Source organism: Erigeron canadensis, chromosome 3 (assembly GCF_010389155.1).
Source record: "Erigeron canadensis isolate Cc75 chromosome 3, C_canadensis_v1, whole genome shotgun sequence".
NCBI lineage: Eukaryota > Viridiplantae > Streptophyta > Magnoliopsida > Asterales > Asteraceae > Erigeron > Erigeron canadensis.
The window spans coordinates 27379997-27395410 of NC_057763.1; the positions used below are offsets into that span (position 1 = coordinate 27379997).

General features: G+C 31.8%; 2 protein-coding genes across 2 annotated transcripts; one reads left to right on the forward strand and one right to left on the reverse strand.

The window, feature by feature from the left end:
* Positions 1-3485: 3485 nt before the first annotated feature.
* LOC122591810 lies at positions 3486-4177 on the reverse strand. The gene is made up of 2 exons (XM_043764043.1): positions 3640-4177; positions 3486-3592 (listed from the first exon to the last, which is right to left on the reverse strand). Exons 1-2 carry the CDS (start codon positions 4175-4177, stop codon positions 3486-3488), a joined length of 645 nt encoding a protein of 214 aa, XP_043619978.1.
* Positions 4178-9157: 4980 nt separating this feature from the next.
* Positions 9158-13610, forward strand: LOC122594254 (NAC domain-containing protein 104-like). The gene is made up of 3 exons (XM_043766727.1): positions 9158-9404; positions 9836-10140; positions 13251-13610. Exons 1-3 carry the CDS (start codon positions 9236-9238, stop codon positions 13377-13379), a joined length of 603 nt encoding a protein of 200 aa, XP_043622662.1. The 5' UTR covers positions 9158-9235; the 3' UTR covers positions 13380-13610.
* The last annotated feature ends 1804 nt before the right edge of the window (positions 13611-15414 follow it).

Genomic DNA, 15414 nt, shown 5'->3' on the forward strand with positions numbered 1-15414 from the left:
TATTGAATTGGGTATATAAGATATTTTTAGAATTGAAAGAGGGGAAATATGATATTATTTATTTGAGTTGGGTATATATGATATTTGTATAGTTTAGGGAGGGGAAATATGAAATTCACTCTAAATATAATATATGTTTAGTTAAAGTTTTGGATTTACCTTAGATTTTTACAACCACATCAAAATCAGAACCTGTAAGCATAGTGGATGATGACAAATAACCTTGTGACTTTCGATCGTAAACTTAAATTTTTGAAGTCTTCATGGTAATAAATTATTATAAGTAATATAAATATATGAGTTAAAGAATTGAGAAATAAAAAAAGATATTTTTATTAGTGAGAACACGATCAATCAAATAAGGTTATGATGAGTTTTGTATCTATAAGCTAATAATTAGACTTTAATTATAAGTTTATTAAGGAATTTGAATCTTTATACAATTAAAAAGCTGATTTAATATAATAAATAAATTAAAAGGACACGTATCGATCCAGTATTACGCTATGTATCGTTTCAATAACATCTCAATCTTGTTTTAGTTTATTTGTAGATGTTAATAATTATTTGGATAAGTCTAAGTTGGATATAAATTGTTTTGTTATTATTATCCACATACCAATATTAGTAATCAAACTATAGGTATTGATTATAGTTTGATAGAAAATGACATCCGATATTAACACTAAGATCGAGTCACATAATACAATTTGTCCTTTTGCTATTCTCTCTATCCAAACTCTAATTCCATTATATCTTAAACAACCATGATTGAGATGATTCGTAATAAAACATTTACCTAGCTTGATCAAAAATCAAACTTCCAAAAGTTTCATTTTTTGCCGCAACTTGTGAGAGTGACATGTAACTTAATTAGCTGCCCATATCAAGTATCATGGTTCATGATGGAACACCTCTATCAACTTGTCATTCCTCAACACCACAAATTTCGAATTCATTTAACACATGGCAACATCCAACATGTTATGATATTATTTAGCGTTTTGTAAATAGTTATATAACTTTTGTGTGTTAGCTATTGATATATTCGGTTGGAAAAAAAAGGTTGTTTAGCCCGACAAACTATTATAAATCGACTAAAATGAAATAAATATGATTTAATAACATATACTCTAGTTATAACATCAATTTTAGTATTTTATATGATTTGAACAACGATAAAAACCTAGAAAACCAATGATTGGTTAACCTTTAGTATTTTACTAATTGTTCAACTAAGAAAGATAGGATAAACCATTGTTAGTGTTGGTATGGAATTGAAACTAAAGAAATAGTTAGGCTAAAAGTACTGATAGGGAGATCACATAATGGCATGAGTAAGGATGAAGTTTGAGTCTCCTTACCACTAAGAATGAAGAGAAAGGACTAATCCACCATATCCACCAATTGCTTTTATGTATTCACGAGTCTTTTAAAAGTGCCTCTTTTTAAATATCTTTGCTTAGTGAAACAATTAAAAAATATTCAAGGGAAGCAAAACCAATAGATTAAAAAAAGTGTTAAAAGTAAGAGAATGTACAAGAATCAAGATAGAGATAGATCGACTATTATCATGATATCGTTAGCAAATTGCATTTTTTCCCCCTGTGTTATCACCCAATACGCAAGCGTAGTCAAAAATCACTTATTGTTGCAACAGTAGTCCTATTTTAAGCATTTGGTTGCAAATTAAATCCAAAGAGTAACAATCTTTAAGTTTTAAGCCGTTAATGGGACGGTGTGCTAAACACATGATGGGTATATGTGTAATTTAACCTCCCAACTACCTTTATACAGTAAATCTTTTTAACCTTATTGGATTTAATGGATGTCTAATTAAAGCAATATATTTCTCATGGAAGTGATAGTGGTGTTCTGTTCGAGGAAATCAAAGTGGACTGGTGGTGGTGAATTGCATCTAATTATTGTCTGGGAGTAAAATTGGGTTGATAATGTGGAAAGTTAATAATACAACACACATATATATATATATAAATTGAAATAAAAAATGTTAGACCATATTTATATATATTAGGTGATTGGGGGCTAAACTACATATTTACCCATCACGTGTATAGCACATGACCCCGCTAATGACTTAAAACTAACAGATTGTTACTTTTTGGACCCAGATTGCAACCAAACGTCTAATATAGGACCACTGTTGCAATGATAAGTGATTTTGGAGTGCGCTTGCAAATTGGGTGATAACACAGAGACCAAAAATACAAATGACTCTACTTGTATAAACCACTTGTTTAGAGTCATAACATTTAAAATTTTAGAAACATAATAAATATTAGATACTGAATTATCATTTTAGTTAAAACTATTATATAGTATTAGTTAATATCTAACAAGTTAATATTATTTTATTTTTTTAAACTAACGAGTTAATAGTTATTAATATTTTTGAACAAGTTAATATTAATTGATTAATTAATATGTAACTTTAGTATTCAGTTCGATATTTTGTTTTTGTTTTACATATGTTCAGTCAAAATTACAATATTTTAAATTCGTGAAACTACTATGAAGCCTTCAATTGTAGCACGACTCTAAATCCAGTAGGATAAGGTTGAAAAAGAAGAAAGTGTGAAAATGGTCGATGATAAGCATGGATTGAAGTTGAATTAATTCTAATGGAGAGATGAATTAATTTTACATGTAATTATTGCTTCTTTTGTTCACACCTTCATCATTCTTTGTCAATTCACTATTTTGGATTGATCTTTTACCTAACCATGATTTTTGGCCTACTTAATTACCTTTGACCTTCTTTTTTGTCAAATACTTGTTTACAAAGTCGGCTTCAATTGGATCCATTCTAGTTTCACAAATAGGATTGTATCATTCAAATAGGGTAGTTTCCTTTCCACACTATCGGCCCTAAAGTATCAAATTCAAAACCATGATCATTAAATGTATGTAGCTATGACTAAATTTGGCGGGACCCTTTTTGAGGGTTACTAAAGAAATTTGAAAATGAAGGATAACAACGATCTTATAAGATAAAAGGGTACTTAACTAGGTTGTAAATAAATCGAATTCTATACATGCATTTTTTTTTGGTAAAAGGTTTCCCTGGTTAGAATTATATTACCCACAACTAAAGTTCAGGCGTCTAGCTGAGTTGCTAGAACGACTATTACAGACTCATGCACATCATGCACCATAAAAAATAAAAATACCAAGACCAAGTACCACCACTTAGTCACGTTACAAGCTAACAAATACAAGCATCCACCATGATACAAATGAGTTAAGCTAAGTTAACTTAAGTAAATGGAAGTTCCCAAGCAGTTAGGAATCTTTCCACTCTTCTAGTCTTCCTAAATCAGAATGTCATTAACTTTAACCTCACGGTATTAATAATAGTCATCCCAAGCTGCGCTTCCGACCTTTTCTTCTTTTTAAATAACCAGATGTTTCTCTCTTGCCATAAGAAATATGTTGAGGCAACCAATACAAGTCTTGTAACAATACTATCCATAGAACGGGTACCACTTGCTAAAATTTGACTCGCCAATATCAAATCCCAATATATAGGTAGTTGTTGGATTACTGCTTTCCTTTGAACCTTTAGCCAAACCTGTTTGCCAAACGAACATTCAAAATATAAATGTGAATGTGAATCACGTTCCATCTTGCATAGTGAACAAACAGGCTCATATTGAGAAACTCCATTTATCTCCCATGATCTTAGTTGATCCTGAGTTTTCAGTTTGCCCTTAATAACGAGCCAAAGAAGAAATGCATGCTTTGGAATATTATGGTTAAACCAGACCACATGACACCAAGGCACCTTTGGCTCCCTAACACGAATATCCTCCCAAACAATTCCAACTGAATAATGATGATCAACGGCATTTTTATCTCTCCAAAATACGACATCCCTAACATTAGAATCAATACTTGGTATGCTTGCATTAGGAAATTTGTTATTCCGGCTTCTAGGCCAAGTCCACGAGCCATTAGAGATCAGATCAGCAACTTTAGTAGACGAATTGTAACCAGCTCGAGAAATCATTCTGGTAGTTAAATGCTCTGCTAAAGGACTATGCGTACACCAATTGTCATACCAAGCCGACACTGAATTCCTATCTCCCACTTTATACCACATAAACCTTCTTATCAAAGGGCGAATCTGAAGTATTTTCCTCCATCCCCATGACATATTTCTAGTACAAGTAACGTCCCAGAAGTTCTTACCCCTTAACTTATATGTATGAATCCAACGAACCCATAACGATTCTTTATGTGTTAGTATACTCCAAATTTGAAATGACATTAAAGCCACATTAAACTGAACCATACTGCGAATACTTAAGCCTCCTTCGTCTTTAGGAATACATCCGAGTCCCATGCAACTTTTGATTTTCCTCTTTTCATGGGACCTTGGCACCATAGGAACCCACGAACAATCTGCTCAATCTCTTTAATAACACGGGTAGGGAGAATAAAAACAGAAGACCAATACACATATAATGAAGAAAGAACTGATTGAATAAGCTGAAGTCGACCTGCAAAGGAAAGAAACTTGTTTTTCCAATCCAAAACCATTTTCTGAATTTTCTCAATGAGTTCTTTACAGTCTCTTGCCATTAATCTGGTCGACACTAAAGGAGCACCAAGATATTTCACAGGCAGCCTACCCTCCTGAAATGGTAAAATTTGAAGGATAGAAATCTTGACATGATTCAGAACGTTGGCAAAGTATGCTGTGCTTTTAGGAATGCTAGTAGCCAAACCAAAAACATTTTTAAATTCATCAAGAGCATTAGATATCACCCTAACCGAATCCACATCAGCATAAGAAAATATGAATAGATCGTCGGCAAAACAGAGATTGACAAGATTTAGAGTATCACAACGAAGATGATACCTGAATGAGTCGGACTGCTCAACATTACGCTTCAATATAAGAGTCAAAACCTCCATGACCAAAGTGAACAAATAAGGTGACAAAGGGTCACCCTGTCGCAAACCCCTTTTACCACTAAAAAATCCATACAAATTACCATTAATGCTAATAGAGAACGAGGTAGAAGCAACACATTCCATAATCCACGAGACCATTTTTTCATGAAAACCGTACCCAACAAGAATGTTCTTCAAAAAAAACCCAATCAACGGTGTCATAAGCTTTTTGTATGTCAACCTTAAAAGCACAACGAGGTCTACCTCTATCTAAATGATAGTTATGCATGATTTCATGTGTTAGGAGGATATTATCGGAAATTCTTCTACCGGGAATAAAGGCTGACTGGTTAACACTAACAAGGTCCCCAAGCGAATTTTTAATCCAGTTAGCTATAATCTTTGTGATACACTTCAGCAGAACATTACACAAAGAAATGGGTCTATAAGCAGTCACTAGTGAAGGGTTTTTAACCTTCGGGAGAAGTGAAATGATTGTGTGATTTAACTCTTTTAACAATTTCCTTGAGCGGAAGAAATCCTTAACGGCATCTACAACATCAGAACCAATCACATTCCAAGTTTCTTTAAAAAACATTGCAGAAAATCCATCCAGGTCTTGGAGATTTGTTATTACCCATAGAGTATGCATTTCCTAATACATAATTGAATTAGTTATACCAAGAAACATGGACATGAAGTGTACCAAAACACATTCCATTATCTCAATTTCTCCTGATTTTGCATTACATTTAAAGATCTACCGAATGCACTCGATTGATAGTTGGTGCATCCTTTCTTGTAGAGATGGAGCCAATTTTTTTTTTCGAGGATACAGTTTTAAAAGTTGTTTGTCATACTTATAAAAGTCAGATCCGAGAATGTAAAAAATAATTAGGCCTTAACTCGAGAATGAAAAATGGACCCTTAAAAGTTGTTCTCCACACCGGATATAACAATTATATTTAAAAGTACTAGTTTTTTAATAAATAAAGATCACACGTGTCAGACAAGGTCTTATTAAATGAAAATATAATGAATCATAATGCAGAAACCCGAAAAATATATTTTTTTAATGAAATAATTAGCTTGTATGTATTTCAAATGGAGCGATATATCTCAAAATTAATATTTTTGATGACCAATGACTTTTAAAAATAAACTTATGACGTTGAAGGTAACATATGTATGTATTTATTATTTATTTTTTTTACTTTTAAAAAAATTACATATGTACCATTTAAAATTTAAAAATTTACATTGTACTAAAATTAAATTGGGAGTAGCTGACCCCCACTGTCCATGTAGTAACTTGGTGCTTGATTGTATGTATGGCTATGGCTATCATTGTCGTGTTCGTCTATTAGAGATAGGGTATGTGGTCAAATTGTGTTTTTTCAAAGAGAAAGGTTAACATAGAGCCATAATACATAACCCATCATTTTGTTAGCATTTATTTGGGTAACTTTAGTATTTCGATCTCTTGTCTAAAGTCTAAACAGGGTTACTTGTAATTCTTAGAAATTACTACATACATGTGACCCAAAAATCTCCAGCATATGTTAAAAAGTGGCCATGTTTTTCTTACCATACTCATTGTGTTCTTCAAATTCAAGTCATGTGTGTTTTACATTGACTTTGAGAAGGAATTATAAGCAAGTGTCTCATATCACTTGGCAATTAATATTAGTTTAACTTTTGCTTGTCTCCTTAAAACTTATCACTCTACTATTTACATTTATTAGTTTCATTATATTGCAAACCAAATCATATCCCAACACAATCTACGGTAAAGCTTTTTAATTGATCGGTGTGATCATAAATAGTAAACTAATTTATAACTGTTAGAGCAATTTGACTCCGCATATCCAGATATTAAGCTTTAATCATTTTAATTACTTTAAAAGATCGACTTGTGTCATCATATAATCTAATCTAATCTAATAAATTAGAGTATATACCATGAATACGTTCTAACCTTAGTATACCTTCTCTTCTCCAAGTTACGTTCGAATCGTTTGTAAAAGCAAACAACCATTTAGCACTGTCATCCTAGATGACCACGTTTAATTAACTCGTCTAGGATGTAATCAGAATTCTAATCATATGCTTAAGAGTATCAAAGCTAACCATGCTCTTGGTCCTTGGCTAGTTGGCTTGATCCAAATCTAACCCCAATTTTTTTCTTCATCTTCTTCCTTTTTTTTTTTACAAATCCGTCTCACTTTGCAAGCCAACGAAATTTAAAGTGACCATGTGTTTTGTGGGTAGCCCAAGAGCATAGGTGGAACTACACTGAATTTAAGGGTAGTAGGGTTCCTGGGTCCTCTAGATTCATTTATTTTTTTTATTTTTATTTTTTTAAAATAGTATACATTTTATTGCTTTTATTTAATAGCCGTTAATGGAACTAACTCTGACAATTGAAAGACTTTTTTAAGAAAAACAAAAACTTATAAACGTGCTTGAGCAATTAATGAGATATGAAAACGACAAAAATTTTTTTGTCGAAAACTGTTAAAATTCGTTAAAGATGGCCAAAAATCTTTTAAAAAATTAGTAAAAATCGTAATAATCCATTAGTTATCATTACTTTACACCGATACAAAGTTAGCGATGAAAAATTTGTGCTACGAGTGAGTTTCAATCCTAGTTTCTGCTATGGGCGAACCTCCGTGATCACATGTTTTTTGTTGGATGCATCAATTTTGATGAATATGCATCCAAGATACATGTACAAAACAAAAAACATGTGTTTTCAATTTTGACGGATTAATGTGTTGTTAAACACTTAAATAATGATAATTAATTATACAATAAGTTAGTTTTATCAACTTTTAATGCATCAAAATGATTTCTTAAGTATTCTTACCCTGTTTTTATTTTAATGGTGTTCTTATTTAATATATATATATATATATATTATAGGGAAAAGTGAAGGTGGTGTTGTTATGCGCCCAACTTGGATGAAATTCTTCTCACATACTAATTTTTTAATATTTAATATATAATGAATAAATAATTGCCCCCCATGTATTTTATGGTTTAAAAAACTAACATGTGAGAGGGTTTTCACCCAAATTAGGTACATAACAGCACCACCTTCATTTCCCTATATATATATATATATTGAATTTTTAATATTCATATATTATATATTTTCTTAAGGGAAATGATAAACGTATCACAGAAAATGATACATCTACTAAAGTGTATAAGTTTCACAATATATAGTATAAATATGTATTGTGTAGCTGTGATAGATTTATTAATTTCTGTGATACGAATATCAACTTTTCTTTTTTTTAAGATGTGCAAAATATATGAATGCAAACATACAAACATTTCATATATAAGAATTTGATGACCTAAGCATGACTACAAGAGACCTCCAATGATGATCCAAAGTTCTCACTTTCTACAAACTCAAGTCTACTCTACAAAGACTACAACTACCATTATGGTATATTACCACAAACTTAAAAGATCAATGCACAACTTTAAAAGCACATAGTCCAAATACTTTATGGAGAGCGACTTATATGGTTCTATTGTACATCTGAGCATGACCCCATCTACTCACATATCAAACACTTATCACATTTTGGATGCTAGTCCCGCAAAAAACAATAGTAATGTACAACTGTTGATGCATAGAGCACATGACAATTACTTGACAAAAGATAGTGTGCTGTGTGGTTCTTTTATTTTAAAATTCATGTCGACCCACATATGATAATGTTACGATGAGAAGAATAAAGATTAAGCAACTTGAGACAACCTTAATATATAATTTAATGCATATATTACAAGTGTTTCTTGTAACATTTAAATGGGCTTTCTCATTTTCATATACTTATCTCAAACTATAAAAATAACACATTAATTTTGAAAAAAACTCGGTTTCACCCCTGAAAATATTATGTTCGCATCTGAATTCGAACTCAAAACCTTTAAAATGTTAAAGTTTCCCAAATACAAGCTAGTGTTAATAATTATAACATGGAAAGAGAGAGCCCATGACTTGTTAACTTTCCAAGCCTTCCGTTTTCCCACTGGAACTACATAGCCGCCTTAATCACAGATTCGAAACTTATATCTCACGTCAACTCGACCTTTTCATAAAAGTCATACACATACACACAACACATTTTCTCTTTTTATGCATACATGTGTATATATATATATATATATGTACACTTCAAACACTATATAATCCCTGCTCCATTCAAAGGCTTTTTATATATATAGCACATTATTAGCAACTCCTACTTAGCTTCTCTCAAAATAATTAAACAAAGAAAGATCATCGATCATGGGTGACAACAAGAATAATGTGAACCTCCCACCCGGATTTCGATTCCGTCCGACCGATGAAGAGCTCATCGTCCATTTCCTACAACGTAAAGCTTCTCTTTTGCCTTACCACCCTGACATCATCCCGGATCTTGGTCTTTATCCTTATGATCCATGGGACTTAGATGGTAATGATCTTAATTAATACTTTTCAATTCATTTGATTCTTGTTACTTAAGGTTGTTATATACAAAATACAACAGTTAATATATATTATGTTGCTATATGTCCTATTGGTCTTAGCAAAATAATAACGGGAAAAGGTTCTTGTGAGAACCATTTGAATTTAAAAAATCATGAGAACTTTTAAATTATAACTTGATGTTTATACGCGAATGGTATAGGTGAACATATTCGTTCACATATGAACTATCAGTTATACGTACTTAAATTTACACATGTTCATATGTGAATAGTTGTCATATGAACCTTAGCCAACAATAACATACAATTGTCCGTACGTGTATGTATATACATACACACACGTGCGTAAGTATATAATATATATAGTATGATGAATATATGTGCATGCATGGTTGCATGTGTGTTAATTCTGCAGGCAAAGCGATGGTAGAAGGGAAAAAATGGTATTATTTCAGCCGAAAGTCGCAAAATCGAGTAACTGCGAACGGGTATTGGAAATCATGTGGCGGAGATGAACAAATAACGTGTTCATCATCAAATGGTAGCAATAATAAAAGAATTGGTGTGAAAAAATATTATGTGTTTCATGTTGGGGAAGCTCCAGAAGGAGGTATGAAAACTAATTGGACAATGCAGGAATATCGGATTTCTGATACTAGTGCCAATAATTCCTCTGCTAGATCAAGAAGAAGAGACAACAACAACAACAACTCTAAACTTGTAAGTAGTGTACATGACCATCAAAATCTTATTTTTTAGCATTTAAGTTATAGTTATTTAGTAAAAGCCACGTACTTTGACCATGTATGATATAATACAGGGCATGTAATTAATTATCAAGCTCTAAAGTTACTGTTTCATGTAGGGTAAAGTTTCTCTTAATATATTGTTATGTCTTTAAGCAGACTAATGGAAGAAAAAATTTCGTACAAAACACATTAATTAGGTGAAGGAGCTATTTAGCATGGACCCGGTTAAGATAACATAATCTAAAATCTCAGTTGTAATATTTGATCCGTATTGAAAAAAAATCATCGCTTCTAACAAATTTTAAACTTAGCGAAATATGGCGTCTAACCACTAACTATATTGACGTGGTTAAAATATTTTTTTACGTAACAAAAGGAAACAACAGTAATTGGAGAAACTTTTTTATATGGAGTGGGGTTGGGATAGATGAGAAGCCATCAAGTTTAGTTATGGTTAATGTGAGATTAGCTAATTTGATGAGATTTATATTTTTTTTTTTAAAAAAGACCGGGGTTCAAGGTATAGATAGGAGTATTTGGGATAACTTAAGAGTACATTAAATATGATGTAATTGAGTTTAGTTGGGAGTTTGATTCTCCATTTTATAATGGGATTTTTTTTTTTTTGAAAAGTAAATTTTATTTCATAAATCGCCAACTTCAAAATGAGGAGTAGCCAGTAACTTACAAGTAATATTTACGTGTAAACATCGAAAGCATTCCAATCTAGCCAACTAAAATTGTAGTTTCTTGTTCTATTTTTGAACTAAAGGAAACTAGTCATCTTGATTTCGTGAAACACCTTTTCCACCTTCATGTTACCGTCGTTGAATCTTTTTTCGTTCTTTGCTTTCCATAGGCACCAACATGTCACAAAAACTATCCCTTTGAAAATCTTGTTGTTCCTCTTGCTTAAACCCACATATTTATTGACTTCGAAAATGTCTCTGATAGAAAAAAGGAAAATCGGTCGTACCTTACACCAATGACTGATTCTGTGCCAAGTTTCCATCACTAGCTCCCATGTGCAAAGAATGTGTTCAATTGTTTCCTCTTCCCTTCACAAAAACAACACTCCAAACTCCCGAATGTATAGTCTCTAGTTTTGAGTGCCGCCAAATTCGAAATTCTATCCATAGATACCCTCCACATAAACATATTACATTTTCTTGTGACCCACTTAGACCATTTAAAAATGAATCTGTCGCTGTAATCATATCGCTTCCTTAAAAATTCTTTCACTTGTTTAACCGAGAAAGCATTCTCCTTGCTATCATTCCACATCCATCTATCCCTTTGCTGCCTCAAAACAACCCCTCCCATCAGCCTCTGTAATTCTTCCCACTCCTGGAGTTCTTCCATCGAGGCTGGTGCATGTGTCCAACTACAATCAGACCCAAAACAATTCGAGTTGCTAAAGAACCTTTCTCTGATCACGCATTTCTTTGCCTTTTCGGGTCTAAATAAAGCGGGGAATCTTTCCTTCAATGTCTGATCAGCAACCCAATTGTCTAGCCAAAAACGAATGGAATCCCCCGACCCACACACACCTTTGAATAAACTAGTAAGAGCAGTTCCTTGTATTTTCACTTTACAAACACAAGAAACAATGGACTTCCACACCCCCGTCAATGATCTACAACAAGGCATCGTCTCCCAACATCTTTTAGTGTTATGCAAAGAGTCAATTACTCTTTTCCAAAGTATATTGTGCTCGTTATGGTATCTCCACAGCCATTTAGTCAAGAGAGCTATGTTAGAATCAGAGAGCTTGCAAAGGCCCAACCCACTCGACTCAATAGGCGAGGCCACCCTATCCCATGATACCCATTGGATTTTCTTGCAATCATCTGAACCTCCCCATAAGAATCTTCGAATAATGAACTCATGACCGTTCACAACTTTTTTAGGAACCTTAAACAATGAAAAGTAATACAAAGGCAAGCTTTTCTAAAACAGATTTAATGAGTGTAACCCTCCCGGCCATCGAAATTAATTTAGCTTCCCAAACCGCTAATTTCGACTTCATGATATTGAACAGGAAGTCCCAATTAGCAACTTTATCCATGTTTCCCCTGATACCGAAACTTGACATAGCCGTTTTATATCAATATCACTCTTATTTAATTTAAGAAAAATGATTATTATCATGCTTAAAATATATGCCTAAAAACATGTCTAATGAGTAAGATGTTTGATACATGTATCATGTGTTTTTTTCTCTTTTAATCTTTACCACTCATTATACAGGGACGGATACACTATGGGGGCAGCGGGGTCAGCTGCCCCCACTCCAATTTTGGTACAATGTAAATTTTTAAAATTTAAATGGTATATTTATAAAAAAAAATAAAGATAAGGAAAAATAAATAGGCATACATACAAATACGATCTTCGTTGCCATAAGCATATTTTTTGGAAGTCATTGCTAATCGAAATATTAATTTTGAGATAGATTTTTTCCATTAGGATAATAAAAACTTGAGTTATTTAATGTTTAATCGAAAAAATGAAGGAAACTATATAAAAAAAAAGCTTTCTTTGTTTGGATATGTAAAAGTGTAATACATTAATATAATAATCATAATAGTTATGTGGGAAAGATATGTATAAGCTGGTTAGTTCATAAAAGATAAATTTTCGTGTTTCATGCATTATGGTTTATTTTTTTATTTAATAAGACATTGTCCGTCATGTGTGGTCTATATATATTAAAACAAAACTTGTAGTTTTTAAATATGAATGTTACACCCAGTATGAAGAACAAAATTCTTTTGAGGGTCTATTTTCTATTCTCGAGATAGGACACAATTTTTTTATATTATTAGATACGACTCTCATAAATATGAAAAACAACTTTTAAAGTTGTCCCCTCATATAAAAATTTCTGGCTCCGTCTTTGCATACAATGTGTCATGATCTTATCCTTAGACATACTTTTAGGCATACCAATTAGGCCTATTTATCATTATCCTTAATTTAATGATATTTAATTAGATTGTTATTTATGTTTTTTTATCTAGTAAGCTGTAGTAATATATATATATACGAGTATTCTAATATTTAGTTTATATTGTTCAGGATTGGGTTATATGCCGTGTGTATGAGCAAAACTACGATGACGAAGATGATGACGGGATGGAGCTTTCTTGTTTAGATGAAGTTTTCTTGTCATTAGATGATTTTGATGATATTAGTTATCCAAACTAGAAAAGAAAATTTAACAGAAATTACATTCCTTAGTAAATTGTTAAATCTTTCATTATAGTTGATAAAGATATTTGTTATGGTAATGTTAAGCAAATTACACTATTGTAGTGATAAACAATGAGGTTTATAAACGACTTAACATTGTAACTACAAAGTGAATTTATTATTTTGGGACGTTGTACAAAATAATTAATTAATGGAAAAAGTATTTTGTGTAATTAGCATATATAATACTATGATTGTTAAGTTAGTTTAGTCAGTAACTTGTAACTTATTTTAAGCTTAATTAATTATAGATTTTTTTTTTTTAAGGTAGTCCATGTTTTTGTTTGGAACTATAGTTAAATGTTTTAAATTTAGTTTAATAAGAAAAAAACAAAGAAGCCAATAAGCTATTAATAAGAATTTCGCTCTTATTTTATAATCTCATATATATGACTGAACATTTTCATTGCCAATATTCTCATTGTTTTATGAAAAGTCAAAAGGTAGACTTTCTTTTTGTGGAACTAGTGACTTGTTGTTATTTTTGGGAGGAGATGCTCACGTGAAGGAAGATGGGTCCCAATTAGCAAAATGGACTCTTTTTTTTCCTTTTTTTTTTGTGGGCCAGACATATGGAGTAACATATTTTCCAACTTCTACGAAAAAGCCTTTTCGGCTTAAGTCTTGTGTCAGAAAGCATAGTAACATATAATTTTCAATATAAATTATAAATTTCATTTCATAGTATATTAAATTTTTGGGTGGTTTCTTAGTGTAGCATGTGTCACATCTGATGCAAGCATAGATACATGTACGATCAAGAATCGTTAATATATGAACTTTTGGTTTAATGATCAAAGGAGAATTGAGAACTTTTGTTTCTTTGAAGATCCCAAGTTTCAACACAAACATTGACGTTTGAACTAATTTAATGAAAACTAACCACTAGCAGCTAATATGTGTCATTTTGAAATAGTTACATGTAAGATTGATCTCCAAAACCAATCATTTTTTGACAACACATCTTACCTTGGATAAAGAACTTGACACGTATATAAGTTAATTTGAGTTTGTAAAAGGTTAGCTAGCTAGTTTGTTTGATTGAAGAAACAGAAAGCTTGATTTGATGCGAATCAAATGGAATTGCGTCTACTCGACGTATTGAATACATATCCCACTTTAATTTTTTTTTTTTTTTATAAAAAATGATTAATGTGCTTAAAAAATAGACTTAAAAGTATGCCAAACAGTGCCAAAAGCTAAGAAGGACCAAAAGGGTTGTGGTCCCTCTAAAATTTTGAACCATATTTAGTAATTATATATTATTTAAAGGTAAATAAAAGTTATTATGTGTTTTTACCCTAGAAAAGAGAAAACATAAAACCCCCAAAAAATTTTGACCCCTCCAGTAATGACATTCAAGTTCCGCCGGTGATGCCATATAAGGACATATGACAAATTCAATGGAGAAGATTATGAGAGAAAATATGTGGATACCATGTGTCAAAACTTGAATGTGTTAGACATACCTAATCTCCTTTATAAAGCATTTTGGATCTTTATTTATGGTATGTTTTAAAAATTTAAGCATATTTTTTTTCCCCAAAAAACATCTTTCAGCATATTTATGGTTCTCAAAATGCCCTCCACACTCTACAATACAAAATTATCATATCAAATCTTATAACAAATTGTCACTCCTAAAACAAAATTCCGCTGTAACGCGCGAGTATTATGCTCGTTTTTAATCACTTATCATCATTCATTTTTAAAATTAAAAATCCAGAAACTTGTGGAGCTTTGATAATTCATTTAACCCCAACAACAACATTCATGACCTTACCAACTTTAATTTTTTATGTTGATTTTATTTTATTTTTACAACAAATTAACCGTTTGTTCCCACCATACAAATCCTGAGGCTTTGATAAATCACCGGCAGAATTGCACCATACTGCGACTCGAACCGCAACACCACAAGCTAAAGACCAAAAGTTTTCTTTTAAACATTCAATGTTGCTTCTCTATTAATTAACATGTAAGACGCTTT